Raw genomic sequence first — 27,101 nt, forward strand, 5'->3', positions numbered from 1 at the left:
CTGGCGGAAATAACGTTTTATTGAACAGCGGCCCCCCGCCCCCCGAAACAAACCGGCCCCGGCCCCGGCCCCGGGGCTGCCCACGAGCGCACTGGAGTCGCCGCTCCCCGTGGGGCGCAGCCCTCACAGGAACAGACCCCCTGCAACAGAGAGAGAGTGAGGGAGACCCCGGCGTGGCCCCAGGCCTGCCCCCCCCCCCGAGCCGGAGAGACCCCAGGCCTGCCCCCCCTCCCCCGAGCCGGAGAGACCCCAGGCCTGCCCCTCCCGACCCCTGCCCCCCCCCCCGAGCCGGAGAGACCCCAGGGCCTGCCCCCCCCCCGAGCGGGAGAGACCCCAGGCCTGCCCCCCCGAGCCGGAGAGACCCCAGGGCCTGCCCCCCCCCCGAGCCGGAGAGACCCCAGGCCTGCCCCCCCCCCCGAGCGGGAGAGACCCCAGGCCTGCCCCCCCGAGCCAGAGAGACCCCAGGCCTGCCCCCCCCCCCCGAGCCGGAGAGACCCCAGGCCTGCCCCCCCGAGCCAGAGAGACCCCAGGCCTGCCCCCCCCCCCCGAGCCGGAGAGACCCCAGGCCTGCCCCCCCCCCCGAGCCGGAGAGACCCCAGGCCTGCCCCCCCCCCGAGCCGGAGAGACCCCAGGGCCTGCCCCCCCCCGACCCCCCCCCCCCCCCGAGCCGGGAGAGACCCCAGGGCCTGCCCCCCCCCGAGCGGGAGAGACCCCAGGCCTGCCCCCCCCCCGAGCCGGAGAGACCCCAGGCCTGCCCCTCCCGAGCCGGAGAGACCCCAGGCCTGCCCCTCCCGACCCCTGCCCCCCACCCGAGCCGGAGAGACCCCAGGCCTGCCCCCCCCGAGCGGGAGAGACCCCAGGCCTGCCCCCCCCCGAGCCGGAGAGACCCCAGGCCTGCCCCTCCCGACCCCTGCCCCCCCCCCCGAGCCGGAGAGACCCCAGGGCCTGCCCCCCCCCCGAGCGGGAGAGACCCCAGGCCTGCCCCCCCCCCGAGCCGGAGAGACCCCAGGCCTGCCCCTCCCGACCCCTGCCCCCCACCCGAGCCGGAGAGACCCCAGGCCTGCCCCCCCCCCCCGAGCGGGAGAGACCCCAGGCCTGCCCCTCCCGACCCCTGCCCCTCAACCCGAGCCGGACAGACCCCAGGCCTGCCCCTCCCGACCCCTGCCCCTCAACCCGAGCCGGACAGACCCCAGGCCTGCCCCCCACCCGAGCCGGAGAGACCCCAGGGCCTGCCCCTCCCGACCCCTGCCCCCCAACCCGAGCCGGACAGACCCCAGGGCCTGCCCCTCCCGACCCGAGCCGGAGAGACCCCAGGCCTGCCCCCCCGAGCCGGACAGACCCCAGGGCCTGCTCCTCCCGACCCATGCCCCCCACCCAAGCCAGAGAGACCCCAGGGCCTGCCCCTCCCGACCCCTGCCCCCCACCCGAGCCGGAGAGACCCCAGGGCCTGCCCCTCCCGACCCCTGCCCCCCAACCCGAGCCGGAGAGACCCCAGGCCTGCCCCTCCCGACCCCTGCCCCCCACCCGAGCCGGAGAGACCGCAGGGCCTGCCCCCCCCCCGCTCTAACCACTGGGCCCCACTCCCCTCCCAGAGCCGGAGAGATCCCAGGAGTCCTGCCCCCCCCCCGCAGTCTAACCACTGGGCCCCACTCCCCTCCCAGGGCCGGAGAGACCCCAGGAGTCCTGCCCCCCCCCCGGCAGTCTAACCACTGGGCCCCACTCCCCTCCCAGGGCCGGACAGACCCCAGGCGTTCTGGCCCCAGCCTCCCTACCTGTCACCTCCAGACTGGCCCCTGTGATGTAGCGACTGTCGTCGGAGGCCAGGAAAGCGCAGACGGCAGCAAGCTCTGGGGGCAGGAGGGGTCAGTAACAACTGCACGAGGGGGGCACAGCCCCCCGGCCCCCCAAGGGACGTGCTGCAACACCCCAATCACCACGCACTGCCCCCCCACAGCCCCCGGCCCCCCAAGGGACGTGCTGCAACACCCCAATCACCACGCACTGCCCCCCCACAGCCCCCCGGCCCCCCAAGGGACGTGCTGCAACACCCCAATCACCACGCACTGCCCCCCCACAGCCCCCCGGCCCCCCAAGGGACGTGCTGCAACACCCCAATCACCACGCACTGCCCCCCCACAGCCCCCGGCCCCCCAAGGGACGTGCTGCAACACCCCAATCACCACGCACTGCCCCCCCACAGACCCCCGGCCCCCCAAGGGACGTGCTGCAACACCCCAATCACCACGCACTGCCCCCCACAGCCCCCCGGCCCCCCAAGGGACGTGCTGCAACACCCCAATCACCACGCACTGCCCCCCCACAGCCCCCCGGCCCCCCAAGGGACGTGCTGCAACACCCCAATCACCACGCACTGCCCCCCCACAGCCCCCCGGCCCCCCAAGGGACGTGCTGCAACACTCCAATCACCACGCACTGCCCCCCCCACAGTCCATGTGGCCCCAGACCTGCGCCCCACACCCGGCAGCTCCAGCCCCCCTGCCCGCAGTCTCACCTGCGGGGTCTCCAAGCCGTCCCAGTGGCACCATCCCTATAAACTGAGCAGGGGAAGGGGGTCAGAGGCAGCTGGCAGCCATGGAGGGGCAAGGCCGAGGGGGTGAGAAAGGGCTATGGGCTGGGTGCCTGGTGGGGGCTGCAAGCGTCCTCAGAGCAGTGCTTCAGGGGGGATCACACCCCCGGCACCGCTCCGGGAAGCTCACAGCCCCAGAGTCCCATCCTGGACACTGCTCTGAGGAAGCTCGCAGCTCCAAGACTCCTAGGCCGTGCTGGGCAGGACTAAGGGGCGCAGAGGGGTGATGGGGGAACATGGGGCAGGCTCTATGGAAGGAAAGGTGGCCTGGCCCTGTGGAGAAAGCTGTGGGGCAGAGGGGAGCTGTAGGGCTGGGGGATATGGGGCAGGCTCTATGGAAGGAAAGGTGGCCTGGCCCTGTGGATAAAGCTGTGGGGCAGAGGGGAGCTGTAGGGCTGGGGGATATGGGGCAGGCTCTATGGAAGGAAAGGTGGCCTGGCCCTGTGGATAAAGCTGTGGGGCAGAGGGGAGCTGTAGGGCTGGGGGATATGGGGCAGGCTCTATGGAAGGAAAGGTGGCCTGGCCCTGTGGATAAAGCTGTGGGGCAGAGGGGAGCTGTAGGGCTGGGGGATATGGGGCAGGCTCTATGGAAGGAAAGGTGGCCTGGCCCTGTGGATAAAGCTGTGGGGCAGAGGGGAGCTGTAGGGCTGGGGGATATGGGGCAGGTTCTATTGAAGGAAAGGTGGCCTGGCCCTGGGGAGAAAGCTGTGGGGCAGAGGCGAGCTGTGGGGCTGGGGGATATGGGGCAGAGGGGGGAAACACGGGGCCCAGCCCCTCCCTTTGCTGTTACCTTCTGCAGCACTTTGGGAGGCATCTTGTCGGTCATGGGGCTGGTGATGAACCCAGGCAGGATGATGTTACAGCGGATCCCGTACCTGGGGGGGCCGAGGGTCACTGCAGCTCCCCGACCCACTGCCCCCCACTGCCCGGCTCGCTGCCCCCCGACCCCTGCCCCCCACTGCCCGGCTCGCTGCCCCCCGACCCCTGCCCCCCACTGCCCGGCTCGCTGCCCCCCGACCCACTGCCCCCCACTCCTCCGGCTCGCTGCCCCCCGACCCACTGCCCCCCACTGCCCGGCTCGCTGCCCCCCGACCCACTGCCCCCCACTCCCCGGCTCGCTGCCCCCCGACCCACTGCCCCCCACTCCCCAGCTTGCTGCCCCCTGGCCCCTCCCAACCTCCCTCAGCCCCTGGCCTGCTGCCCTGCCCACTCCAGCCAACTAACACCCAACTCCCCTGGCCTGCTGCCCCCGACCCCACTTCCCCATACTCTCTGCTGCTTCCGGACCTCCCCAGCTGTACCCGCAACCTGCCCTCCCCCCAGCCTGGCCCATGTGGCTCCCCCTTTGGGCTGCCCAGCCCCACCTGGCAAGCTCTTTGGCAGTTGTCTTGGTCAGCCCCTCCACACCGGCCTTGGATGCAGAATAGCTCACCTGGCCCAGGTTCCCCACCTGGCAGAGAGCGGGACAGGAAGAGCACAGGGCACTGCTCCAGGGAAGCTCACAGCCCCCTCTCTCCCCTCCCCCAGGGCACTGCTCCAGGGAAGCTCACAGCCCCCTCTCTCTCCTTCCCCAGGGCACTGCTCCAGGGAAGCTCACAGCCCCCTCTCTCTCCTTCCCCAGGGCACTGCTCCAGGGAAGCTCACAGCCCCCTCTCTCTCCTTCCCCAGGGCACTGCTCCAGGGAAGCTCACAGCCCCCCCTCTCTCCTTCCCCAGGGCACTGCTCTGGAGAAGCTCACAGCCCCCACTCTCTCCCCTCCCCCAGGGCACTGCTCTGGAGAAGCTCATAGCTCCCACTCTCTCCCCTCCCCCAGGGCACTGCTCCAGGGATGCTCACAGCCCCCACTCTCTCCCCTCCCCCAGGGCACTGCTCTGGAGAAGCTCACAGCTCCCACTCTCTCCCCTCCCCCAGGGCACTGCTCCGGGGAAGCTCACAGCCCCCACTCTCTCCGCATCTTCATGGCACTGCTCCGGAGAAGCTCACAGCCCCCACTCTCTCCGCTCCCCCAGGGCACTGCTCCGGGGAAGCTCACAGCCCCCACTCTCTCCGCATCTTCATGGCACTGCTCCGGAGAAGCTCACAGCCCCCACTCTCTCCGCTCCCCCAGGGCACTGCTCCGGGGAAGCTCACAGCCCCCACTCTCTCCGCTCCCCCAGGGCACTGCTCCGGGGAAGCTCACAGCCCCCACTCTCTCCCCTCCCTCAGGGCACTGCTCCGGGGAAGCTCACAGCCTCCACTCTCTCCCCTCCCGCAGGGCACTGCCCCAGGAAGCTCGCAGCTCTCAATATAAGTCACATTCCACCCCCAGGGCACTGCCCCAGGAAGCTCGCAGCTCTCACCTTGCCCACTACGCTGCCAATGTTGACGATGGAGCCCCCAGGAGCTCCGCTGTCCACCAGCCCCCGTGCCACAGCCTGGGTGACCAGGAAGGTTCCCTGGGGAGAGAGGGGGTCATGGCAGGCTGGGTCGGGGTCCCAGCTGGGGGGCTCTGCCCTGCCCCCAACCCGAGGACCTCATACCTTGAGGTTGACACGGATCACCTCGTCGAACGCTTCCTCCGTCTGCTTGAGCATGAACTGGTCCATGGTGATCCCAGCGCAGTTCACGCACACCCGGGGCGGGCCAGAGAACCGGGCCTGGGAACAGCAGGGACAGGACACTGGGGTTCTCCAGAGGCCAGGGGGCCTAGTGGTTAGTGTGTGTGGATTCAGAACATCTGGGGGTGTGTGGTCAGTACACCTATGTTATCAAGGGAGGGCAGTGGTACCCAGTGGCTAGAGTGGTGATGGTGGTGAGACTGGATTCCTGGGTTCTTTGGGAAGGCGAGGGATCTATGGGTCACAGTGTGTGTGTGGGGGGGACTCCTTGGTTTTCTGGGAGGGTGAGAAATCTATGGGTCACAGCGAGGGAGGGTCCGAGGGGGGAGGGATCTATGGGTCACAGCGAGGGAGGGTCCTGAGGGGGAGGGATCTCTGGGTCACAGCGAGGGAGGGTCCGAGGGGGGAGGGATCTATGGATCACAGCGAGGGAGGGTCCGAGGGGGGAGGGATCTATGGGTCACAGCGAGGGAGGATCCTGAGGGGGAGGGATCTCTGGGTCACAGCGAGGGAGGGTCCGAGGGGGAGGGATCTATGGATCACAGCGAGGGAGGGTCCGAGGGGGGAGGGATCTATGGGTCACAGCGAGGGAGGGTCCGAGGGGGGAGGGATCTATGGGTCACAGCGAGGGAGGGTCCGAGGGGGGAGGGATCTCTGGGTCACAGCGAGGGAGGGTCCGAGGGGGGAGGGATCTCTGGGTCACAGCGAGGGAGGGTCCGAGGGGGGAGGGATCTCTGGGTCACAGCGAGGGAGGGTCCTGAGGGGGAGGGATCTCTGGGTCACAGCGAGGGAGGGTCCGAGGGGGGAGGGATCTCTGGGTCACAGCGAGGGAGGGTCCGAGGGGGAGGGATCTATGGATCACAGCGAGGGAGGGTCCGAGGGGGGAGGGATCTCTGGGTCACAGCGAGGGAGGGTCCGAGGGGGGAGGGATCTCTGGGTCACAGCGAGGGAGGGTCCGAGGGGGGAGGGATCTCTGGGTCACAGCGAGGGAGGGTCCGAGGGGGGAGGGATCTATGGGTCACAGCGAGGGAGGGTCCGAGGGGGGAGGGATCTCTGGGTCACAGCGAGGGAGGGTCCGAGGGGGGAGGGATCTATGGATCACAGCGAGGGAGGGTCCGAGGGGGGAGGGATCTCTGGGTCACAGCGAGGGAGGGTCCGAGGGGGGAGGGATCTATGGGTCACAGCGAGGGAGGGTCCGAGGGGGGAGGGATCTATGGGTCACAGCGAGGGAGGGTCCTGAGGGGGAGGGATCTCTGGGTCACAGCGAGGGAGGGTCCGAGGGGGGAGGGATCTATGGGTCACAGCGAGGGAGGGTCCTGGGTTGTCTGCGACCATTACCTTGATGCGAGTCATGAGCTCCCCCACGCTCTGGGAGGAGCTGACGTCCACCCCAAATGCCTCGTGGTCCTGGCCGGGCTCCCCCCGCGGCAGCCCCTGCGCCGTCTCGGCAGCGCCCGCCTCATTGCGGTCGGCTACGGCCACCAGCGCCCCTTCCTGCGCCAGCCGGGCACAGACCGCACGGCCGATCCCGCCGCTCCCGCCTGCGGGGAACCGGGTCAGCGCCGGCTGGGGGGGCAGAGCCCGGCCCCCCCTCGGGCCCCGCCCCCCACGGATCTCCCAGCCCCCAGAGGCACCCTGACCCCCACGGGCACCCCCCCAGAGCCCGGCCCCCCCTCGGACCCCGCCCCCCACGGATCCCCCACCCCCCAGAGGCACCCTGACCCCCACGAGCACCCCCCCAGAGCCCGGCCCCCCCTAGGGCCCCGCCCCCCACGGATCCCCCATCCCCCAGAGGCACCCTGACCCCCACGGGCACCCCCCAGAGATCCCCCCTTCGGGCCCCGCCCCCTACGGATCCCCCACCCCCCAGAGGCACCCTGACCCCCACGGGCACCCCCCAGAGCCCGGCCCCCCTCGGGCCCCGCCCCCCACGGATCCCCCATCCCCCAGAGGCACCCTGACCCCCACGCCCCCCCCAGAGATCCCCCCTTCGGGCCCCGCCCCCCACGGATCCCCCACCCCCCAGAGGCACCCTGACCCCCACGGGCACCCCCCCAGAGCCCGGCCCCCCCTCGGGCCCCGCCCCCCACGGATCCCCCACCCCCCAGAGGCACCCTGACCCCCACGGCCCCCCCCAGAGATCCCCCCTTCGGGCCCCGCCCCCCACGGATCCCCCACCCCCCAGAGGCACCCTGACCCCCACGGGCACCCCCCCAGAGCCCGGCCCCCCCTCGGGCCCCGCCCCCCACGGATCCCCCACCCCCCAGAGGCACCCTGACCCCCACGGCCCCCCCCAGAGATCCCCCCTTCGGGCCCCGCCCCCCACGGATCCCCCACCCCCCAGAGGCACCCTGACCCCCACGGGCCCCCCCAGAGCCCGGCCCCCCCTCGGGCCCCGCCCCCCACGGATCCCCCACCCCCCAGAGGCACCCTGACCCCCACGGCCCCCCCCCCAGAGCACGGCCCCCCCTCGGGCCCCGCCCCCCACGGATCCCCCACCCCCCAGAGGCTCCCTGACCCCCACGGCCCCCCCCAGAGATCCCCCCTTCGGGCCCCGCCCCCCACGGATCCCCCACCCCCCAGAGGCACCCTGACCCCCACGGGCCCCCCCCAGAGCACGGCCCCCCCTCGGGCCCCGCCCCCCACGGATCCCCCACCCCCCAGTGGCACCCTGACCCCCACGGGCCCCCCCAGAGCACGGCCCCCCCTCGGGCCCCGCCCCCCACGGATCCCCCACCCCCCAGAGGCACCCTGACCCCCACGGGCCCCCCCAGAGCACGGCCCCCCCTCGGGCCCCGCCCCCCACGGATCCCCCACCCCCCAGAGGCTCCCTGACCCCCACGGCCCCCCCCAGAGATCCCCCCTTCGGGCCCCGCCCCCCACGGATCCCCCACCCCCCAGAGGCACCCTGACCCCCACGGGCCCCCCCAGAGCACGGCCCCCCCTCGGGCCCCGCCCCCCACGGATCCCCCACCCCCCAGAGGCACCCTGACCCCCACGGCCCCCCCCAGAGATCCCCCCTTCGGGCCCCGCCCCCCACGGATCCCCCACCCCCCAGAGGCACCCTGACCCCCACGGGCACCCCCCAGAGCCCGGCCCCCCCTCGGGCCCCGCCCCCCACGGATCCCCCACCCCCCAGAGGCACCCTGACCCCCACGGGCACCCCCCAGAGCACGCCCCCCCTCGGGCCCCGCCCCCCACGGATCCTCCACCCCCCAGAGGCACCCTGACCCCCACGGCCCCCCCCAGAGATCCCCCCTTCGGGCCCCGCCCCCCACGGATCCCCCACCCCCCAGAGGCACCCTGACCCCCACGGGCCCCCCCCAGAGCACGGCCCCCCCTCGGGCCCCGCCCCCCACGGATCCCCCACCCCCCAGAGGCACCCTGACCCCCACGGCCCCCCCCAGAGATCCCCCCTTCGGGCCCCGCCCCCCACGGATCCCCCACCCCCCAGAGGCACCCTGACCCCCACGGGCCCCCCCCAGAGCACGGCCCCCCCTCGGGCCCCGCCCCCCACGGATCCCCCACCCCCCAGAGGCACCCTGACCCCCACGGCCCCCCCCAGAGATCCCCCCTTCGGGCCCCGCCCCCCACGGATCCCCCACCCCCCAGAGGCACCCTGACCCCCACGGGCACCCCCCAGAGCCCGGCCCCCCCTCGGGCCCCGCCCCCCACGGATCCCCCACCCCCCAGAGGCACCCTGACCCCCACGGGCACCCCCCAGAGCACGGCCCCCCCTCGGGCCCCGCCCCCCACGGATCCCCCACCCCCCAGAGGCACCCTGACCCCCACGGCCCCCCCCAGAGATCCCCCCTTCGGGCCCCGCCCCCCACGGATCCCCCACCCCCCAGAGGCACCCTGACCCCCACGGGCCCCCCCCAGAGCACGGCCCCCCCTCGGGCCCCGCCCCCCACGGATCCCCCACCCCCCAGAGGCACCCTGACCCCCACGGCCCCCCCCAGAGATCCCCCCTTCGGGCCCCGCCCCCCACGGATCCCCCACCCCCCAGAGGCACCCTGACCCCCACGGGCCCCCCCCAGAGCCGGCCCCCCCACGGCCCCCGCCCCCCCTCGGGCCCCGCCCCCCACGGATCCCCCACCCCCCAGAGGCACCCTGACCCCCACGGGCCCCCCCAGAGCACGGCCCCCCCTCGGGCCCCGCCCCCCACGGATCCCCCACCCCCCAGAGGCACCCTGACCCCCACGGCCCCCCCCAGAGATCCCCCCTTCGGGCCCCGCCCCCCACGGATCCCCCACCCCCCAGAGGCACCCTGACCCCCACGGGCCCCCCCCAGAGCACGGCCCCCCCTCGGGCCCCGCCCCCCACGGATCCCCCACCCCCCAGAGGCACCCTGACCCCCACGGCCCCCCCCCAGAGATCCCCCCTTCGGGCCCCGCCCCCCACGGATCCCCCACCCCCCAGAGGCACCCTGACCCCCACGGGCACCCCCCAGAGCCCGGCCCCCCCTCGGGCCCCGCCCCCCACGGATCCCCCACCCCCCAGAGGCACCCTGACCCCCACGGGCACCCCCCCAGAGCCCGGCCCCCCCTCGGGCCCCGCCCCCCACGGATCCCCCACCCCCCAGAGGCACCCTGACCCCCACGGCCCCCCCCAGAGATCCCCCCTTCGGGCCCCGCCCCCCACGGATCCCCCACCCCCCAGAGGCACCCTGACCCCCACGGGCCCCCCCCAGAGCCCGGCCCCCCCTCGGGCCCCGCCCCCCACGGATCCCCCACCCCCCAGAGGCACCCTGACCCCCACGGCCCCCCCCAGAGATCCCCCCTTCGGGCCCCGCCCCCCACGGATCCCCCACCCCCCAGAGGCACCCTGACCCCCACGGGCCCCCCCCAGAGCACGGCCCCCCCTCGGGCCCCGCCCCCCACGGATCCCCCACCCCCCAGAGGCACCCTGACCCCCACGGCCCCCCCCAGAGATCCCCCCTTCGGGCCCCGCCCCCCACGGATCCCCCACCCCCCAGAGGCACCCTGACCCCCACGGCCCCCCCCAGAGATCCCCCCTTCGGGCCCCGCCCCCCACGGATCCCCCACCCCCCAGAGGCACCCTGACCCCCACGGGCACCCCCCAGAGCCCGGCCCCCCCTCGGGCCCCGCCCCCCACGGATCCCCCACCCCCCAGAGGCACCCTGACCCCCACGGGCACCCCCCAGAGCACGGCCCCCCCTCGGGCCCCGCCCCCCACGGATCCCCCACCCCCCAGAGGCACTCTGACCCCCACGGCCCCCCCCAGAGATCCCCCCTTCGGGCCCCGCCCCCCACGGATCCCCCACCCCCCAGAGGCACCCTGACCCCCACGGCCCCCCCCAGAGATCCCCCCTTCGGGCCCCGCCCCCCACGGATCCCCCACCCCCCAGAGGCACCCTGACCCCCACGGGCACCCCCCCAGAGATCCCCCCTTCGGGCCCCGCCCCCCACGGATCCCCCACCCCCCAGAGGCACCCTGACCCCCACGGGCACCCCCCCAGAGCCCGGCCCCCCCTCGGGCCCCGCCCCCCACGGATCCCCCACCCCCCAGAGGCACCCTGACCCCCACGGGCCCCCCCAGAGATCCCCCCCTCGGGCCCCGCCCCCCACGGATCCCCCACCCCCCAGAGGCACCCTGACCCCCACGGGCACCCCCCCAGAGCCCGGCCCCCCCTCGGGCCCCGCCCCCCACGGATCCCCCACCCCCCAGAGGCACCCTGACCCCCACGGGCCCCCCCAGAGCACGGCCCCCCCTCGGGCCCCGCCCCCCACGGATCCCCCACCCCCCAGAGGCACCCTGACCCCCACGGCCCCCCCCAGAGATCCCCCCTTCGGGCCCCGCCCCCCACGGATCCCCCACCCCCCAGAGGCACCCTGACCCCCACGGGCACCCCCCCAGAGCCCGGCCCCCCCTCGGGCCCCGCCCCCCACGGATCCCCCACCCCCCAGAGGCACCCTGACCCCCACGGGCCCCCCCCAGAGCCCGCCCCCCCCTCAGTCCCCCCACGGGCCCCCCCCCGCGTCAGCGCTGCCCCCACAGTGGCGGGGGGCGGGGCGCCCCCCCGCGGGGACCTGTCACGAGGGCCAGGGTGGAGCGGAGGCGCAGCGCGGCCGCCATGACAACGCGCGGGGGGCGGGGGCGCGCTGGGCGGGAAACTCGATGGTCGGTCCGCCAGCCCCGCCCCCTCGCGCCGGGCCCCGCCCCCGCGTTCCACCGCCCGGCTCCCAGGCGGCAGGGTCCATTCTCGGGGCCGGGGGGGAGGAGAAAGGGAGCAGAATCCGGCCGGGTCCATCACGGGGGTAGGGGGAGGGGAGAGGAAGGGGGCAGGATTCGGCCAGGTCTATCACGAGGGTCGGGGTGGGGGGGGGGGCAGGATCCGGCCAGGTCCATCATGGGGATGGGGTGGGGGGGCAGGATCCGGCCAGGTCCATCGTGGGGATGGGGTGGGGGGGCAGGATCCGGCCAGGTCCATCGTGGGGATGGGGTGGGGGGGCAGGATCCAGCCAGGTCCATCATGGGGATGGGGTGGGGGGGGGGCAGGATCCGGCCAGGTCCATCATGGGGATGGGGTGGGGGGGGGGCAGGATCCGGCCAGGTCCATCATGGGGATGGGGTGGGGTGGGGGCAGGATCCGGCCAGGTCCATCATGGGGATGGGGTGGGGGGGGCAGGATCCGGCCAGGTCCCTCATGGGGATAGGGTGTGGGGGGGGGCAGGATCCGGCCAGGTCCATTCCAGGGTGCAGGAAGGGGACAGGATCCACCCAGTCCATCCCCAGGGGGAGAGGAAGGGGGCAGGATCCAGCCAGGTCCATCATGGGGATGGGGTGGGGGGCAGGATCCGGCCAGGTCCATCATGGGGATGGGGTGGGGGGCAGGATCCGGCCAGGTCCATCATGGGGATGGGGTGGGGGGGGCAGGATCCGGCCAGGTCCCTCATGGGGATGGCGTGGTGGGGGGGGGCAGGATCTGGCCAGGTCCATCATGGGGATGGGGTGGGGCAGGATCCGGCCAGGTCCCTCATGGGGATGGGGTGGGGGGGGGCAGGATCCAGCCAGGTCCCTCATGGGGATAGGGTGGGGGGGGGGGCAGGATCCGGCCAGGTCCATTCCAGGGTGCAGGAAGGGGACAGGATCCACCCAGTCCATCCCCAGGGGGAGAGGAAGGGGGCAGGATCCAGCCAGGTCCATCATGGGGATGGGGTGGGGGGCAGGATCCGGCCAGGTCCATCATGGGGATGGGGATGGGGATGGGGGGGGCAGGATCCGGCTAGGTCCATCATGGGGATGGCGTGGGGGGGGGGGGCGCAGGATCTGGCCAGGTCCATCATGGGGGGGGCAGGATCCGGCCAGGTCCATCATGGGGATGGGGTGGGGGGCAGGATCCAGCCAGGTCCATCATGGGGATGGCATGGTGGTGGGGGGGGCAGGATCTGGCCAGGTCCATCATGGGGATGGGGGGGCCAGGATCCGGCCAGGTCCATCATGGGGATGGGGTGGAGGGGCAGGATCCGGCCAGGTCCATTCCAGGGGGGAGAGGAAGGGGGCAGGATCCGGCCAGGTCCATCATGGGGATGGGGTGGAGGGGCAGGATCCGGCCAGGTCCATTCCAGGGGGGAGAGGAAGGGGGCAGGATCCAGCCAGGTCCATTCCAGGGGGGGGGGGAAGGGGGCAGGATCCGGCCAGGTCAATCATGGGGATGGCATGGTGGTGGGGGGGGGCAGGATCTGGCCAGGTCCATCATGGGGATGGGGGGGCCAGGATCCGGCCAGGTCCATCATGGGGATGGGGTGGAGGGGCAGGATCCGGCCAGGTCCATCATGGGGATGGGGTGGGGGGCAGGATCCAGCCAGGTCCATCATGGGGATGGCATGGTGGTGGGGGGGGCAGGATCTGGCCAGGTCCCTCATGGGGATAGGGTGGGGGGGGGCCAGGATCCGGCCAGGTCCATCATGGGGATGGGGTGGAGGGGCAGGATCCGGCCAGGTCCATCATGGGGATGGGGTGGAGGGGCAGGATCCGGCCAGGTCCATTCCAGGGGGGAGAGGAAGGGGGCAGGATCCGGCCAGGTCCATTCCAGGGGGGAGAGGAAGGGGGCAGGATCCGGCCAGGTCCATCATGGGGATGGGGTGGAGGGGCAGGATCCGGCCAGGTCCATTCCAGGGGGGAGAGGAAGGGGGCAGGATCCGGCCAGGTCCATTCCAGGGGGGAGAGGAAGGGGGCAGGATCCGGCCAGGTCCATTCCAGGGGGGAGAGGAAGGGGGCAGGATCCGGCCAGGTCAATCATGGGGATGGCATGGTGGTGGGGGGGGCAGGATCTGGCCAGGTCCATCATGGGGATGGGGGGGCCAGGATCCGGCCAGGTCCATCATGGGGATGGGGTGGAGGGGCAGGATCCGGCCAGGTCCATTCCAGGGGGGAGAGGAAGGGGGGGGGGAGAGGAAGGGGGCAGGATCCGGCCAGGTCCATTCCAGGGTGCGGGCAGGGGACAGGATCCGGCCAGGTCCATTCCAGGGTGCGGGAAGGGGGCAGGATCCGCCTGGGTCCCCTCCCCAGCAGGCCCCTGCTGCCACCCGTACCCACAGACTCTGCAGCTGCACACTCTGGGCTCACTGGTTTAATTGGTTGATTAACCACACATGGGCCCCCCCTTACAAAACCAAATCACATACAAAAATAGATCCCCTGTAAGCCCTGCCCCCAACATAGCCAGGGGTGACTGCCCCCACAGGGCCCTCCCCGTCGCCCGGACCGACCGTCCTTCGGGACATCCCCGCACCAGGGTTGCTCCTGAGTCACCTGCCAGCCCCCTACACCCAGCAATTCGTGCTAATGGAGCCAACAGTCCCCCTATGGCCAGGTTCCCTGTTACCAAAGCCCCTCACCCCAGAATCACCCTCAGTCCCTGCCAACACCTGGTGGAACTGCCCAGGAGCAGTGCCTTGATTAGCCCCCACCCCATGCCCCTTTGGTCCCCAGTGCGTGTGTGTAGGGGGTAGCCCCCACCCCCCAGGACTAGTCTGGATCACTGCGCCCGTTTGGGGGTCACAGAAGTGGGGTGGTAGGGAGCTGCTTACCTAGCTGGTATAAGGAATTCTGGGTAATCTGCCCCCATAAAACCTGGTCCAAGCAGCAAAGGATTCTGGGTAGCCCCCATGATTCAGAAACCAGGGGATTTTCTCCCCCTCTTCACTAACCCAGCCCCCTACCCTGTGGCCCAGAGGGGGTACCCGGGGTGACGGGAGGTTGGCTTTCCCCCAGCTCCTCCCAGCAAACCAATTAATCTGCATCACATTATCAGCCCCTGCACTAATTCACACCATCCTTCGCCACTGGACGCCAGCCGATGCCCTCAGATGCGGGGCCTATGGGTGCCCTCCACGCCAGTGTCTGGGTCACTCTCTGTCCCTGGATGGCAGGGCCCTGTGGCTGGAGTCAATCCGGGGCTTGCCCCAGCCCAGATGGCCAGGGTCCACATCTCCAGCAGCATCCAGAGTGACTGTCCGTGGCCCCTACTCACCAGTGTCTGCGGCGCCCTCTCCCCGTGGCACACTGCCCCAGACACGAGGGACCCAGGGCTCACCCTCCCCCGGCCCGGGGTGCAGCTGCCGGTGGACCGAGGCATCTGGGAGGTGGGTGCACATCATCCCATCCTGGTTACAAGAGTTCATGTGGCTCACCCTCCACCCCAGCCCACCTCCCGGATGCCTGGGTCCATCCGGAGCCCTGTTTTGGATACCAGAGCCCACCACACCCCGGCTGCTGGAGTCCACGCGGCGTCCACCACACCCCGGCTGCTGGAGTCCACGCGGCGTCCACCACACCCCGGCTGCTGGAGTCCACGCGGCGCCCGCCTGAACCCACCACACCCCGGCTGCTGGAGTCCACGCGGCGCCCGCCTGAACCCACCACACCCCGGCTGCTGGAGTCCACGCGGCGCCCGCCTGAACCCACCACACCCCGGCTGCTGGAGTCCACGCGGCGCCCGCCTGAACCCACCACACCCCGGCTGCTGGAGTCCACGCGGCGCCCGCCTGAACCCACCACACCCCGGCTGCTGGAGTCCACGCGGCGCCCGCCTGAACCCACCACACCCCGGCTGCTGGAGTCCACGCGGCGCCCGCCTGAACCCACCACACCCCAGCTGCTGGAGTCCACGCGGCGCCCGCCTGAACCCACCACACCCCGGCTGCTGGAGTCCACGCGGCGCCCGCCTGAACCCACCACACCCCGGCTGCTGGAGTCCACGCGGCGCCCGCCTGAGTCCACCACACCCCGGCTGCTGGAGTCCACGCGGCGCCCGCCTGAACCCACCACACCCCGGCTGCTGGAGTCCACGCGGCGCCCGCCTGAGTCCACCACACCCCGGCTGCTGGAGTCCACGCGGCGCCCGCCTGAACCCACCACACCCCGGCTGCTGGAGTCCACGCGGCGCCCGCCTGAGTCCACCACACCCCGGCTGCTGGAGTCCACGCGGCGCCCGCCTGAACCCACCACACCCCGGCTGCTGGAGTCCACGCGGCGCCCGCCTGAACCCACCACACCCCGGCTGCTGGAGTCCACGCGGCGCCCGCCTGAACCCACCACACCCCGGCTGCTGGAGTCCACGCGGCGCCCGCCTGAACCCACCACACCCCGGCTGCTGGAGTCCACGCGGCGTCCACCACACCCCGGCTGCTGGAGTCCACGCGGCGCCCGCCTGAGTCCACCACACCCCGGCTGCTGGAGTCCACGCGGCGCCCGCCTGAGTCCACCACACCCCGGCTGCTGGAGTCCACGCGGCGCCCGCCTGAACCCACCACACCCCGGCTGCTGGAGTCCACGCGGCGCCCGCCTGAACCCACCACACCCCGGCTGCTGGAGTCCACGCGGCGCCCGCCTGAGTCCACCACACCCCGGCTGCTGGAGTCCACGCGGCGCCCGCCTGAGTCCACCACACCCCGGCTGCTGGAGTCCACACGGCGTCCACCTGAACCCACCACACCCCGGCTGCTGGAGTCCACGCGGCGCCCGCCTGAGTCCACCACACCCCGGCTGCTGGAGTCCACGCGGCGCCCGCCTGAGTCCACCACACCCCGGCTGCTGGAGTCCACACGGCGTCCGCCTGAACCCACCACACCCCGGCTGCTGGAGTCCACGCGGCGCCCGCCTGAGTCCACCACACCCCGGCTGCTGGAGTCCACACGGCGTCCACCTGAACCCACCACACCGTGGCTGCTGGAGTCCACGCGGAGCCCCCTCCCGTCCGCCTGGCTCCACATGCCGTGGGGGCCGCTACTCGTACTGGGCGATGAGCACCATCATGGCCACGCCGCAGACCAGCCCCAGCACCTCCAGCAGTGACTGCAGGGGGCCGGCCTCCCGCAGCAGCTCTGGGATCACCGACACGGTGCCCACGTAGATAAACCCGCCCGCTGTGAAGGGCAGGATCCAGGCGGTGGCTGCCTCCCCGACGCCCTCAGCTAGCAGCGAGCAGGCCGTGCCCGCCAGGGCGCCCAGCGCCGTCAGCAGCTGCAGCTTCATCGCCTGCAGGGAGAGGCACAGGCTGGGGGAGCAGGCCCTGCCTCAGCATGGGCAGGGGGTAGAGTGGGTGAAGGGATGGCAAGGAGTGGCATGGGGATACCAGAGACCCCTGGGCGGGCAGTGGAGGACAATGGCTTTGAATGGGAGTGGGGGTTGGGACATCATCATTATGGTATAGCGGGGGCGAGGGAAGGCAGGGTCTGGGCTGAGCAGAAGGGAATATCTGGGGGAAATGTGAGGTGCTGGGTCAATACTCAGTGAGGGGGTGGGGGAATATGGGGCAGCAGAGTCTGGGCTCAGAGGGGGGCATGCGGGGCAGGATCAGGACTCAGAAGTGGATGTGGGTGGGCAAGGCGATGTGGGGGGCCAGGGTCTGGGCTCAGCAGAGGGGGCAGGGGCTTGGGGGCAGTGTGTGGGGCAGGGCTCAGCAGAGGGGGCAGGGCCTCAGCAGAGGGGGCAGGGGCTCGGGGGCAGTGTGTGGGGCAGGGCCCAGCAGAGGGGGCAGGGCCTCAGCAGAGGTGTGGGGGGCAAGGCTCAGCAGAGGGGGCAGGGGCTCGGGGGCAGTGTGTGGGGCAGGGCCCAGCAGAGGGGGCAGGGCCTCAGCAGAGGTGTGGGGGGCAGGGGTCAGCAGAGGGGCAGGGGCTCGGGGGCAGTGTGTGGGGCAGGGCCCAGCAGAGGGGGCAGGGGCTCGGGGGCAGTGTGTGGGGCAGGGCCCAGCAGAGGGGGCAGGGGCTCGGGGGCAGTGTGTGGGGCAGGGCCCAGCAGAGGGGGCAGGGGCTCGGGGGCAGTGTGTGGGGCAGGGCCCAGCAGAGGGGGCAGGGCCTCAGCAGAGGGGGCAGGGGCTCGGGGGCAGTGTGTGGGGCAGGGCCCAGCAGAGGGGGCAGGGCCTCAGCAGAGGTGTGGGGGGCAAGGCTCAGCAGAGGGGGCAGGGGCTCGGGGGCAGTGTGTGGGGCAGGGCCCAGCAGAGGGGGCAGGGGTCGTACCTTCCGCTTGCTGCAGCCCGACTGGACGAGGATGGCGAAATCGCCCACCTCATGGGGCACCTCGTGCAGCAGCACGGTGAGGGTGGTGACGGCCCCCACCCCGGCCCCCACCAGGAACGAGGCCCCGATCGCCAGCCCGTCCGTGAAGTTGTGCGTCAGGTCGGCCGCCAGGTTCAGGTACCCGGAGACTTTCATCGCTGGGGGGGAAGAGAGTGAGAACAGAGAGCACAATCCCAGCCCCCCACTGACCCCGAGACCTTCATCACTGGGGGGAGGGGAAGAGCTGACCCACCCAACCTGATCCCTTCAAACCCTCCCCCCATCCCTTCCCCAGATCCTCTCTGCGCCCCCCGCCCCTTGACGTACCGGATTCCTGAATCTGTTCCTTGGATTCCTGGCCCCTCTTCCTGGGGGCGGCTTTGGCAGGGGCATTGCCCTTGCTGGCCTTCCTCTCCTGGGGCCCGTCGTCTTCCTCGCCAGAGCTGCTCTTTGCCTTGGGAGCTGCAGTGGAAGGGGTGTGCGTGTCAGGGCTGACAGCTTCAATCCCTCGCCCAGGAGACAGCATGGGGAAAGGAGAGGAAGCCCCTCTACTATGGGGGCAGGACCCCTCCACTAATCCCTAGAGTCACCACACAACCCCCAGGCAAGACCCCTGCATGGACCGGACCCCTCTCCCCCACATGGATTCAGACGTCACAAAGGTGCCTGCCCCCCGGACAGCACAGGCCAGAAGTAAATCCCCTGGTACCCCCCCCGGCCGGCCCCGACGCCCGGTACCCCCCCCCCCCCGGCCCCGCAGAACCCAGCCGGCCGTGAGTTACAAGGGCTCAGCTTACAGGGACACTGTTCTCGGGCCATATGTGCTGGCTGTGCCATGGCAGGGGGATCTGTGGAGGACTGGGATATTGGTGGGGCCATCCTGGGCTGTACATACTGTGGCTGTGCCCATGGCAGGGGATCTATGGGGGAGGAGGGAGACGCAGGGGGGCCCTGCGCCATACGTACCGTGGCTATGCCCTCCGTGGCTGTGCCCATGGCAGGGGATGTATGGGTGGGGGGGAGACACAGGGGGGCCCTGCGCCATATGTACCGTGGCTATGCCTCCGTGGCTGTGCCCATGGCAGGGGATCTATGGGTGGGGGGGAAGCATAGGGGGGCCCTGCGCCATACGTACCGTGGCTATGCCTCCGTGGCTGTGCCCGTGGCAGGGGATGTATGGGGGAGGGGGAGACGCAGGGGGGCCCTGCGCCATACGTACCGTGGCTATGCCGTCCGTGGCTGTGGCCATGGCAGGGGATCTATGGGGGGGGGGGGAGACGCAGGGGGGCCCTGTGCCATACGTACCGTGGCTATGCCGTCCGTGGCTGTGCCCGTGGCAGGGGATCTATGGGTGGGGGGGAGACGCAGGGGGGCCCTGTGCCATACATACCGTGGCTATGCCCTCCGTGGCTGTGGCCATGGCAGGGGATCTATGGGTGGGCGGGAGACGCAGGGGGGCCCTGCGCCATACGTACCGTGGCTATGCCGTCCGTGGCTGTGCCTGTGGCAGGGGATGTATGGGTGGGGGGGGACGCAGGGGGGCCCTGCGCCATATGTACCGTGGCTATGCCCTCCGTGGCTGTGCCCATGGCAGGGGATCTATGGGGGGGGGGGGGAGACGCAGGGGGGCCCTGCGCCATACGTACCGTGGCTATGCCCTCCGTGGCTGTGGCCATGGCCCCCTTTGACGTGTCTCACCAACTTCTCCACCATCAGGAAGGCTACAATGCCAGCCAGCACCCAGAGCCCCACAGCCATCATCCGCTGGTGATCCTGTCCTGGGGGGCGGAGACAACGTGGGGAAGGCTGGGAAAGCCCAGGATACAGCACTGGTCTGCCAATCCCCCACCTGCCCCCAGAGCCATCGCTCCCACCCCAGGCAGCGGGCACTCCAGCTCCTTGCTGGGCTCCCCTCTCATCGCCCCACACAAGCCTCCAACCGCAGCGCCCCTACCCAGCCCCCACTTCCCTGGCCTTACCTTGGTGGGAATGGCCGTGGCCAGCCGACGGCATGTGGGCGTGAGAATGGGCATGGCCGCCTTCCGCGGGGTGGGAATGGGGCACTGGGGAGGGAAAGGGGCAGAGATGAGGGCGCAGACCCCTAGGATGGGAAAGACCCACAGCCCGTTCCCTGCTCCCAGAGACTCCCTCCCTTACACCCCCCATCTCATCACTATTGGTGGCGCCTCGAGGGGACAGACCCTGCCCTCCCACCCCCACGCCAGCCAGAGGCCAGATGGGAGCTGGTGCCCCTTGGAGGGGAGACACCCCGGGTCCCCTTCCCCACACGGGCTGCTCACCCAGCGCATGGGGGATGAGGTGCAGGAAGGCGTCCCCCAGGAGGCCCCCTGAGGCAAAGCTGAGCAGCAGCCGGAGCAGTGCCTGGTGCTGGGAAGTGTTTGACTCCACGGGGATGAGGAAGAGGATGAAGTAGGGGGCCGCGCTGATCAGCAAAGTGGCTCCGATGGCCTACAGAGGTTGGGGGGGAGGAGGAGAGAGACTGTCAGGGGTGATGCCTGCGCAAGCACGTGTGCAGCAGCGCCTCCACATTCGACACGGGAACTCACGTGTGTCCACAACTTGACCAAGTCCTGCCTCTCTTTGCCGGGCAGCCGCTGGTGGCTCGGGGACCCCTCAGCTGAGTGCTGAACATGGACTGACTCGCTCTCGTGGCTAAACTCAGCCTGGCTGGGGCCAGCAGAGTCCCCGTGCAAATGCCCATGGCCGTGGAAGTCCTCATGCGAATGCCCATGGTCGTGGAGGTCCTCATGTGAGTGGCTGTGTCCATGGTACAGATCCTCGTGGCCATGGCCAGCGTGGCTGTGCCCGTGGTGCAAATCCTCGTGGCCGTGGCCAGCATGGCTGTGCCCGTGGTGCAAATCCTCGTGGCCGTGGCCAGCATGGCTGTGCCCGTGGTGCAAATCCTCGTGGCCGTGGCCAGCATGGCTGTGCCCGTGGTGCAAATCCTCGTGGCCGTGGCCAGCATGGCTGTGCCCGTGGTGCAAATCCTCGTGGCCGTGGCCAGCATGGCTGTGCCCGTGATGCAAATCCTCGTGGCCGTGGCCAGCATGGCTGTGCCCGTGATGCAAATCCTCGTGGCCGTGGCCAGCATGGCTGTGCCCGTGGTGCAAATCCTCGTGGCCGTGGCCAGCATGGCTGTGCCCGTGGTGCAAATCCTCGTGGCTGTGCCTGTGGTGCAGATCCTCGTGCGAAGCAGTCAGCTGTAGCAGTACTGCACAGACCAACATGACAGCAACTGGAATGTAGAGTCCAGCTCTGGCCTGCGACCCTCTGGGTACTGCCATCCTGCTGTCTCAGCTGGAAAACAGGAGCACAAGCATCCCCGTCACACCCACGGAACCCCTCCAGCAGGGGTAGAGGGACCCCAGAGGAGGGGAAGAAACTCTAGGGCAGCTGGTGCGAAACCATGGAGGCGTGCGCTGCACGACAACAAGTGATCACAATGCTGCCGGGTCCTAGTGATGGCGAGACCGTGCCCAGAGCGGTGCTGGTGGCTCATGGGGACTAGAGCCGTGTTTCTCAACGACCCAGCCCTCGCCCTGGGGTCTCCCTCGCACAGGCTCGGGTCCCTGGTATGAAAAAGGCTGAGAAATGCTTTTCTAGATCCACCCCGGCAGGATCGCCATGACTCCCGCAGTGCAGCCCTACCAAACAACCGCACCCTCTCAGGCAGCGGATCTGTCTGGAGCACCCCCACGTCACCTCACTTCAGGCCCACTTGCTGACGAGGTCGGACGCAGCAATACGAAAGTGACACAGCCGCATTACTGCCGACCAACCGCAGACTCTCCTTTCGGCCAGGCAACGGTGCAATAAAGCACCGGGCAGCCGTACACACTTGCGCCTTAGGAGATACTGCGTAAGGCAGCGACAAGCGGGCGGCGCACGTAGGACGGCAAACCGCAGCTTGCATGGACTTGGCTAATGCCTTTCACATCGCCTGCTGTAAAACTAGGCAAATGCCTATGCGGCTAATGGAGCCGGTGCAAGATCTCGGTGCACCCCTGGGTGGACGTGTCTGCCTGGCTGAGAACCATGTTGCTAGATCCTCTACGCGCTCTCCTCCGGCAGCGACCCCTTACACAGCGCTGGGGCCCGACACAGGCCTGTCCATGCCATCTGCTTGCGGCAACGACCGGAGCGTGGCTCCTTCTGCCACCCAGAGCTTTACAGCCCAGGGCCGTCCCACAGGGTTGGTGTGTTGCCATAGAGCACTGGGGGCTGCTATGCAGCTCCCAGTTATGGGGGTGGGTTGTGAGCTGAGCTGCCCGAGAGCCACTCACCAAGTCCCCCCAGTGTCTATGGCAGGGGTCTCCAACCTTTTTACACCCAAGATCACTTTTTAAATCTCCAAACAGGCGAAGATCTACCGCCCCGCCCCTTCCTTGAAGCCCCGCCCTCTCTATTTTCCTCCTGTCCATCACTTGCTATCCCCAGCCCTTACTTACACACTCTGATAAACAGTTTATTTTTAAATTATGTGATACATACAATTAAAATCAGGTGTTTCTAGTTATGAAATAAATGGTTTTTTTTATTCATGCTATTTAAATCTAAAATGAAGCATTTCTAATTATACATTTTGTGGGGACAGAGTACTGCAGCTGGGGGCAGGGGAGAGGGAACAGAGTGCTAGGAGGGCAGAGGACAGGGTTCTGCAGCTGGGGACAGGGTGCCAGTGGGGACAGGAATAGGGACAGAGTTCTGTAGCTGGGAGCAGGGGAGTGGGGACAGAGTTCTGTGGCTGGGAACAGGGGAGTGGGGACAGAGTTCTGTGGCTGGGGACAGGGGAGTGGGGACAGAGTTCTGTGGCTGGGGACAGGGGAGCGGGGACAGAGTTCTGTGGCTGGGGACAGGGGAGCGGGGACAGAGTTCTGCAGCTGGGGACAGGGTGCCAGTGGGGACAGGAATAGGGACAGAGTTCTGTAGCTGGGAGCAGGGGAGTGGGGACAGCGTTCTGTGCCTGGGGACAGGGGACAACGTGTGGGGAGGGGAGTGGGGACAGAGTTCTGTGGCTGGGAACAGGGGAGTGGGGACAGAGTTCTGTGGCTGGGGACAGGGGAGTGGGGACAGAGTTCTGTGGCTGGGGACAGGGGAGCGGGGACAGAGTTCTGTGGCTGGGGACAGGAGAGTGGGGACAGAGTTTGGGGAGTGGGGACAGAGTTCTGTGGCTGGGGACAGGAGAGTGGGGACAGAGTTCTGTGGCTGGGGACAGGGGAGCGGGGACAGAGTTCTGTGGCTGGGGACAGGGGAGCGGGGACAGAGTTCTGTGGCTGGGGACAGGGGAGTGGGGACAGAGTTCTGTGACTGGGGACAGGAGAGTGGGGACAGAGTTTGGGGAGTGGGGACAGAGTTCTGTGGCTGGGGAGAGAGGAGTGGGAACAGAGTTCTGTGGCTGGGGACAGGAGAGTGGGGACAGAGTTTGGAGAGTGGGGACAGAGTTCTGTGGCTGGGGACAGGGGAGTGGGGACAGAATTCTGTGGCTGGGGACAGGAGAGCGGGGACAGAATTCTGTGGCTGGGGACAGGAGAGCGGGGACAGAGTTCTGTGGCTGGGGACAGGAGAGCGGGGACAGAGTTCTGTGGCTGGGGACAGGGGAGCGGGGACAGAGTTCTGTGGCTGGGGACAGGGGAGCGGGGACAGAGTTCTGTGGCTGGGGACAGGGGAGCGGGGACAGAGTTCTGTGGCTGGGGACAGGGGAGCGGGGACAGAGTTCTGTGGCTGGGGACAGGGGAGCGGGGACAGAGTTCTGTGGCTGGGGACAGGGGAGCGGGGACAGAGTTCTGTGGCTGGGGACAGGAGAGCGGGGACAGAGTTCTGTGGCTGGGGGGACAGGGGAGCGGGGACAGAGTTCTGTGGCTGGGGACAGGAGAGCGGGGACAGAGTTCTGTGGCTGGGGACAGGAGAGCGGGGACAGAGTTCTGTGGCTGGGGACAGGAGAGCGGGGACAGAGTTCTGTGGCTGGGGACAGGAGAGTGGGGACAGAGTTCTGTGGCTGGGGACAGGAGAGTGGGGACAGAGTTCTGTAGCTGGGGACAGGGGAGCGGGGACAGAGTTCTGTGGCTGGGGACAGGAGAGCGGGGACAGAGTTCTGTGGCTGGGGACAGGAGAGTGGGGACAGAGTTCTGTGGCTGGGGAGTGGGGTGCCAGTGGAGGCAGAGAGTCCCCTGCATCTGCCTCCTCCCAGGATTCCCCTCCCCCAGAGGGAACCCAGTGCGTGCCTGCCCCAGGGCCGACCCCCCCCCCCGAAGTACAGGAAAGCCCCGCACGCGTGCGCCTGCCCCAAGGGCCGATCCCCCCTCCCCAGCGCAGGGAAATCCAGCATGCACCTCCCCGGGGGCTGACTCACCCCTCCTGTGCGGTGCCGGGAGCCGATGCTCCCTCCCGCAGTACACCCGGCAGAGCAGCTAGCGCTACTTCCGGAATCACCAGAAGTGGTGCTAAGCTGCAGGACTTCTGTCCATCCCTGGGAAGCCCACACTACCTCCATTTTCACTTGAGTTAGGTCAGGGCTTCTCGGTGGTGGCAGAAAAATGGGGGCGGGGCGGACAGAACGCCTCGTGATCAACTGGTCGAGGCCTCGCGATTGACCAGTCGATCGCGATCGACCTGTTGGTGACCACAGTTCTATGGTCAGTGGAGTGCCAGGCAGGCCCCCCAGTATCTATGGTCAGTGTAGGGGGGGCCCAGGGCCCCTTCCCCAGCATGTCTATGGCTATTACACCCTCCAGCCTGGACTGGGCTCTTTGAGCCCCCAGGGCGCTCTGGCTCCAGCCCTTGACGCTCTATGGCCCAGCTCCCTAAGCCCAGACCCGTGCAGGCCCTCTAGCCCCCCTCCCGGGCTCTATGGCCCCGGCCCCTCTAGCCCCCCCCCTCCCGCGCTCTATGGCCCCGGCCCCTCTAGCCCCCCCCCCCCGGGCTCTATGGCCCCGGCCCCTCTAGCCCCCCCCCTCCCGGGCTCTATGGCCCCGGCCCCTCTAGGCAACCCCCCCGGGCTCTATGGCCCCGGCCCCTCTAGCCCCCCCCCCCGGGCTCTATGGCCCCGGCCCCTCTAGCCCCCCCCCCCGGGCTCTATGGCCCCGGCCCCTCTAGCCCCCCCCCCCCCGGGCTCTATGGCCCCGGTCCCTCTAGCCCCCCCCCCCGGGCTCTATGGCACCGGCCCCTCTAGCCCCCCCCCCCCGGGCTCTATGGCCCCGGCCCCTCTAGCCCCCCCCCCCCGGGCTCTATGGCCCCGGCCCCTCTAGCCCCCCCCCCCGGGCTCTATGGCCCCGGCCCCTCTAGCCCCCCCCCCCCCGGGCTCTATCGCCCCGGCCCCTCTAGCCCCCCCCCCCCGGGCTCTATGGCCCCGGCCCCTCTAGCCCCCCCCCCCTCCGGGCTCTATGGCCCCGGCCCCTCTAGCCCCCCCCCCCTCCGGGCTCTATGGCCCCGGCCCCTCTAGCCCCCCCCCCCCTCCGGGCTCTATGGCCCCGGCCCCTCTAGCCCCCCCCCCCCGGGCTCTATGGCCCCGGCCCCTCTAGCCCCCCCCCCCTCCGGGCTCTATGGCCCCGGCCCCTCTAGCCCCCCCCCCCTCCGGGCTCTATGGCCCCGGCCCCTCTAGCCCCCCCCCCCCGGGCTCTATCGCCCCGGCCCCTCTAGCCCCCCCCCCCCGGGCTCTATGGCCCCGGCCCCTCTAGCCCCCCCCCCCGGGCTCTATGGCCCCGGCCCCTCTAGCCCCCCCCCCGGCTCTATGGCCCCGGCCCCTCTAGCCCCCCCCCCCCCCGGCTCTATGGCCCCGGCCCCTCTAGCCCCCCCCCCCCGGCTCTATGGCCCCGGCCCCTCTAGCCCCCCCCCCCGGCTCTATGGCCCCGGCCCCTCTAGCCCCCCCCCCCCGGCTCTATGGCCCCGGCCCCTCTAGCCCCCCCCCCCCGGCTCTATGGCCCCGGCCCCTCTAGCCCCCCCCCCCCGGGCTCTATGGCCCCGGCCCCTCTAGCCCCCCCCCCCCCCGGCTCTATGGCCCCGGCCCCTCTAGCCCCCCCCCCCCCCCGGCTCTATGGCCCCGGCCCCTCTAGCCCCCCCCCCCCCCGCTCTATGGCCCCGGCCCCTCTAGCCCCCCCCCCCCCCCGGCTCTATGGCCCCGGCCCCTCTAGCCCCCCCCCCCCCCGGCTCTATGGCCCCGGCCCCTCTAGCCCCCCCCCCCCCGGCTCTATGGCCCCGGCCCCTCTAGCCCCCCCCCCCCCGGCTCTATGGCCCCGGCCCCTCTAGCCCCCCGGCTCTATGGCCCCGGCCCCTCTAGCCCCCCCCCCCCGGCTCTATGGCCCCGGCCCCTCTAGCCCCCCCCCGGCTCTATGGCCCCGGCCCCTCTAGCCCCCCCCCCCCGGCTCTATGGCCCCGGCCCCTCTAGCCCCCCCCCCCCCCGGCTCTATGGCCCCGGCCCCTCTAGCCCCCCCCCCCCCGGCTCTATGGCCCCGGCCCCTCTAGCCCCCCCCCCCCCCCCCGGCTCTATGGCCCCGGGATCTCACCGCCGCTGGGATCCGTTAGCTCCGGCTCAGCCCCGACGTGGCAGCCAGGCTCCGCCCCGGCACATCTCGCGGGAGCGGTCCCTCCCGCGCGAAGGGGAACTGCCCCTCACAAAGTTGGCGGCCGCAGACGCTTCCTATTGGCCCCGCACAAAGATGGCGGCGGCGAACACCCGTGGGGCGCCATCTTTGTGCGTGGCGCGTAGAGGCCTGGCGCGCCGCCGCCATCTTTGTTGGGGGCGGAGCGCTCCTCCCCCTCCCGCCGGCTGGCGGCAGCCACAGGGGAGCGCGCTGTGGTACGTGGGGGCGGGGCCCGCGAGGCGGTTTGGAACAAATCCCGGGAGGCGGAGGCGGAGGCGGGTGCTGGGGGGGGTCACTGTCTCGGCCCCGGTGCATTATGGGCGGAACGAGCCGCCGCGCGGGGCATGCTGGGTCTTGCTAGAGCGAGCGGTGCAGCTCGGGTGTGGCCGCGGTGCATGCTGGGCCGGGCGCGGTGCGTTGTGGGCCGCTTGGCGCCTCCCAGTGCGGTCTGGGCCGCGGCTCACGCGCGCTGTATGCTGGGACTCGTGCTAGCGCGCGTTGCATGCTGGGAGTGGCCGCGCGGCGTAGGCTGGGGGAAGGACAGCGCGCGGTGCATGGTGGGAAGCGCCGCGGTGCACGCCGGGAGTGGGAGGGGCTAGCGCGCGGTGCACGCCGGGAGTAGGGGGCTAGCGCGCGGTGCATTCTGGGCTGCGCGCGGGGCACGTCGGGAGTAGTGGCCAACGCGCGGTGCATTCTGGGCCGCGCGCGGTGCATGCCGGGAGTAGGGGGGCTCGCGCGCGGGGCACGCCGGGAGTAGGGGCTAGCGCGCGGTGCATTCTGGGCTGCGCGCGGGGCA

General features: G+C 71.0%; 3 protein-coding genes across 6 annotated transcripts; all 3 read right to left on the reverse strand.

Annotated features, from left to right (window-relative positions):
- Position 1: 1 nt before the first annotated feature.
- On the reverse strand, positions 2-11,379 carry HSD17B8 (hydroxysteroid 17-beta dehydrogenase 8). Its single transcript, XM_089771552.1, has 9 exons — positions 11,238-11,379; positions 6,523-6,725; positions 5,107-5,223; positions 4,927-5,022; positions 3,952-4,037; positions 3,378-3,462; positions 2,513-2,555; positions 1,773-1,847; positions 2-140 (listed from the first exon to the last, which is right to left on the reverse strand). The coding sequence occupies exons 1-9, from the start codon at positions 11,281-11,283 to the stop codon at positions 124-126; spliced, it is 768 nt and encodes a 255-aa protein (XP_089627678.1). The 5' UTR covers positions 11,284-11,379; the 3' UTR covers positions 2-123.
- A 2,386-nt stretch (positions 11,380-13,765) lies between these two features.
- LOC149522001 (uncharacterized) lies at positions 13,766-16,424 on the reverse strand. Of its 3 annotated transcripts, none has more exons than XM_089771558.1 (2): positions 15,793-16,424; positions 13,766-15,017 (listed from the first exon to the last, which is right to left on the reverse strand). In XM_089771558.1, exons 1-2 carry the CDS (start codon positions 16,422-16,424, stop codon positions 14,840-14,842), a joined length of 810 nt encoding a protein of 269 aa, XP_089627684.1. In that variant the 3' UTR covers positions 13,766-14,839. The 3 variants fall into 3 exon arrangements, with proteins under 3 accessions (XP_089627684.1, XP_089627682.1, XP_089627681.1); XM_089771556.1 differs by having other exon boundaries at positions 15,433-16,424; XM_089771555.1 differs by having other exon boundaries at positions 15,073-16,424.
- Positions 13,766-26,822, reverse strand: SLC39A7 (solute carrier family 39 member 7). Of its 2 annotated transcripts, none has more exons than XM_089771553.1 (8): positions 26,228-26,822; positions 20,276-21,026; positions 20,009-20,177; positions 19,688-19,771; positions 19,355-19,486; positions 18,036-18,170; positions 17,670-17,866; positions 13,766-16,689 (listed from the first exon to the last, which is right to left on the reverse strand). In XM_089771553.1, the coding sequence occupies exons 2-8, from the start codon at positions 21,011-21,013 to the stop codon at positions 16,438-16,440; spliced, it is 1,707 nt and encodes a 568-aa protein (XP_089627679.1). In that variant the 5' UTR covers positions 21,014-21,026; positions 26,228-26,822; the 3' UTR covers positions 13,766-16,437. The 2 variants fall into 2 exon arrangements, with proteins under 2 accessions (XP_089627679.1, XP_089627680.1); XM_089771554.1 differs by lacking the exon at positions 26,228-26,822 and adding an exon at positions 24,079-24,525.
- Between the last annotated feature and the right edge of the window lie 279 nt (positions 26,823-27,101).

The sequence above is a fragment of the Pelodiscus sinensis genome, chromosome 19 (genome assembly GCF_052426305.1).
Source record: "Pelodiscus sinensis isolate ZL-2025 chromosome 19, ASM5242630v1, whole genome shotgun sequence".
Taxonomy (NCBI): domain Eukaryota; kingdom Metazoa; phylum Chordata; order Testudines; family Trionychidae; genus Pelodiscus; species Pelodiscus sinensis.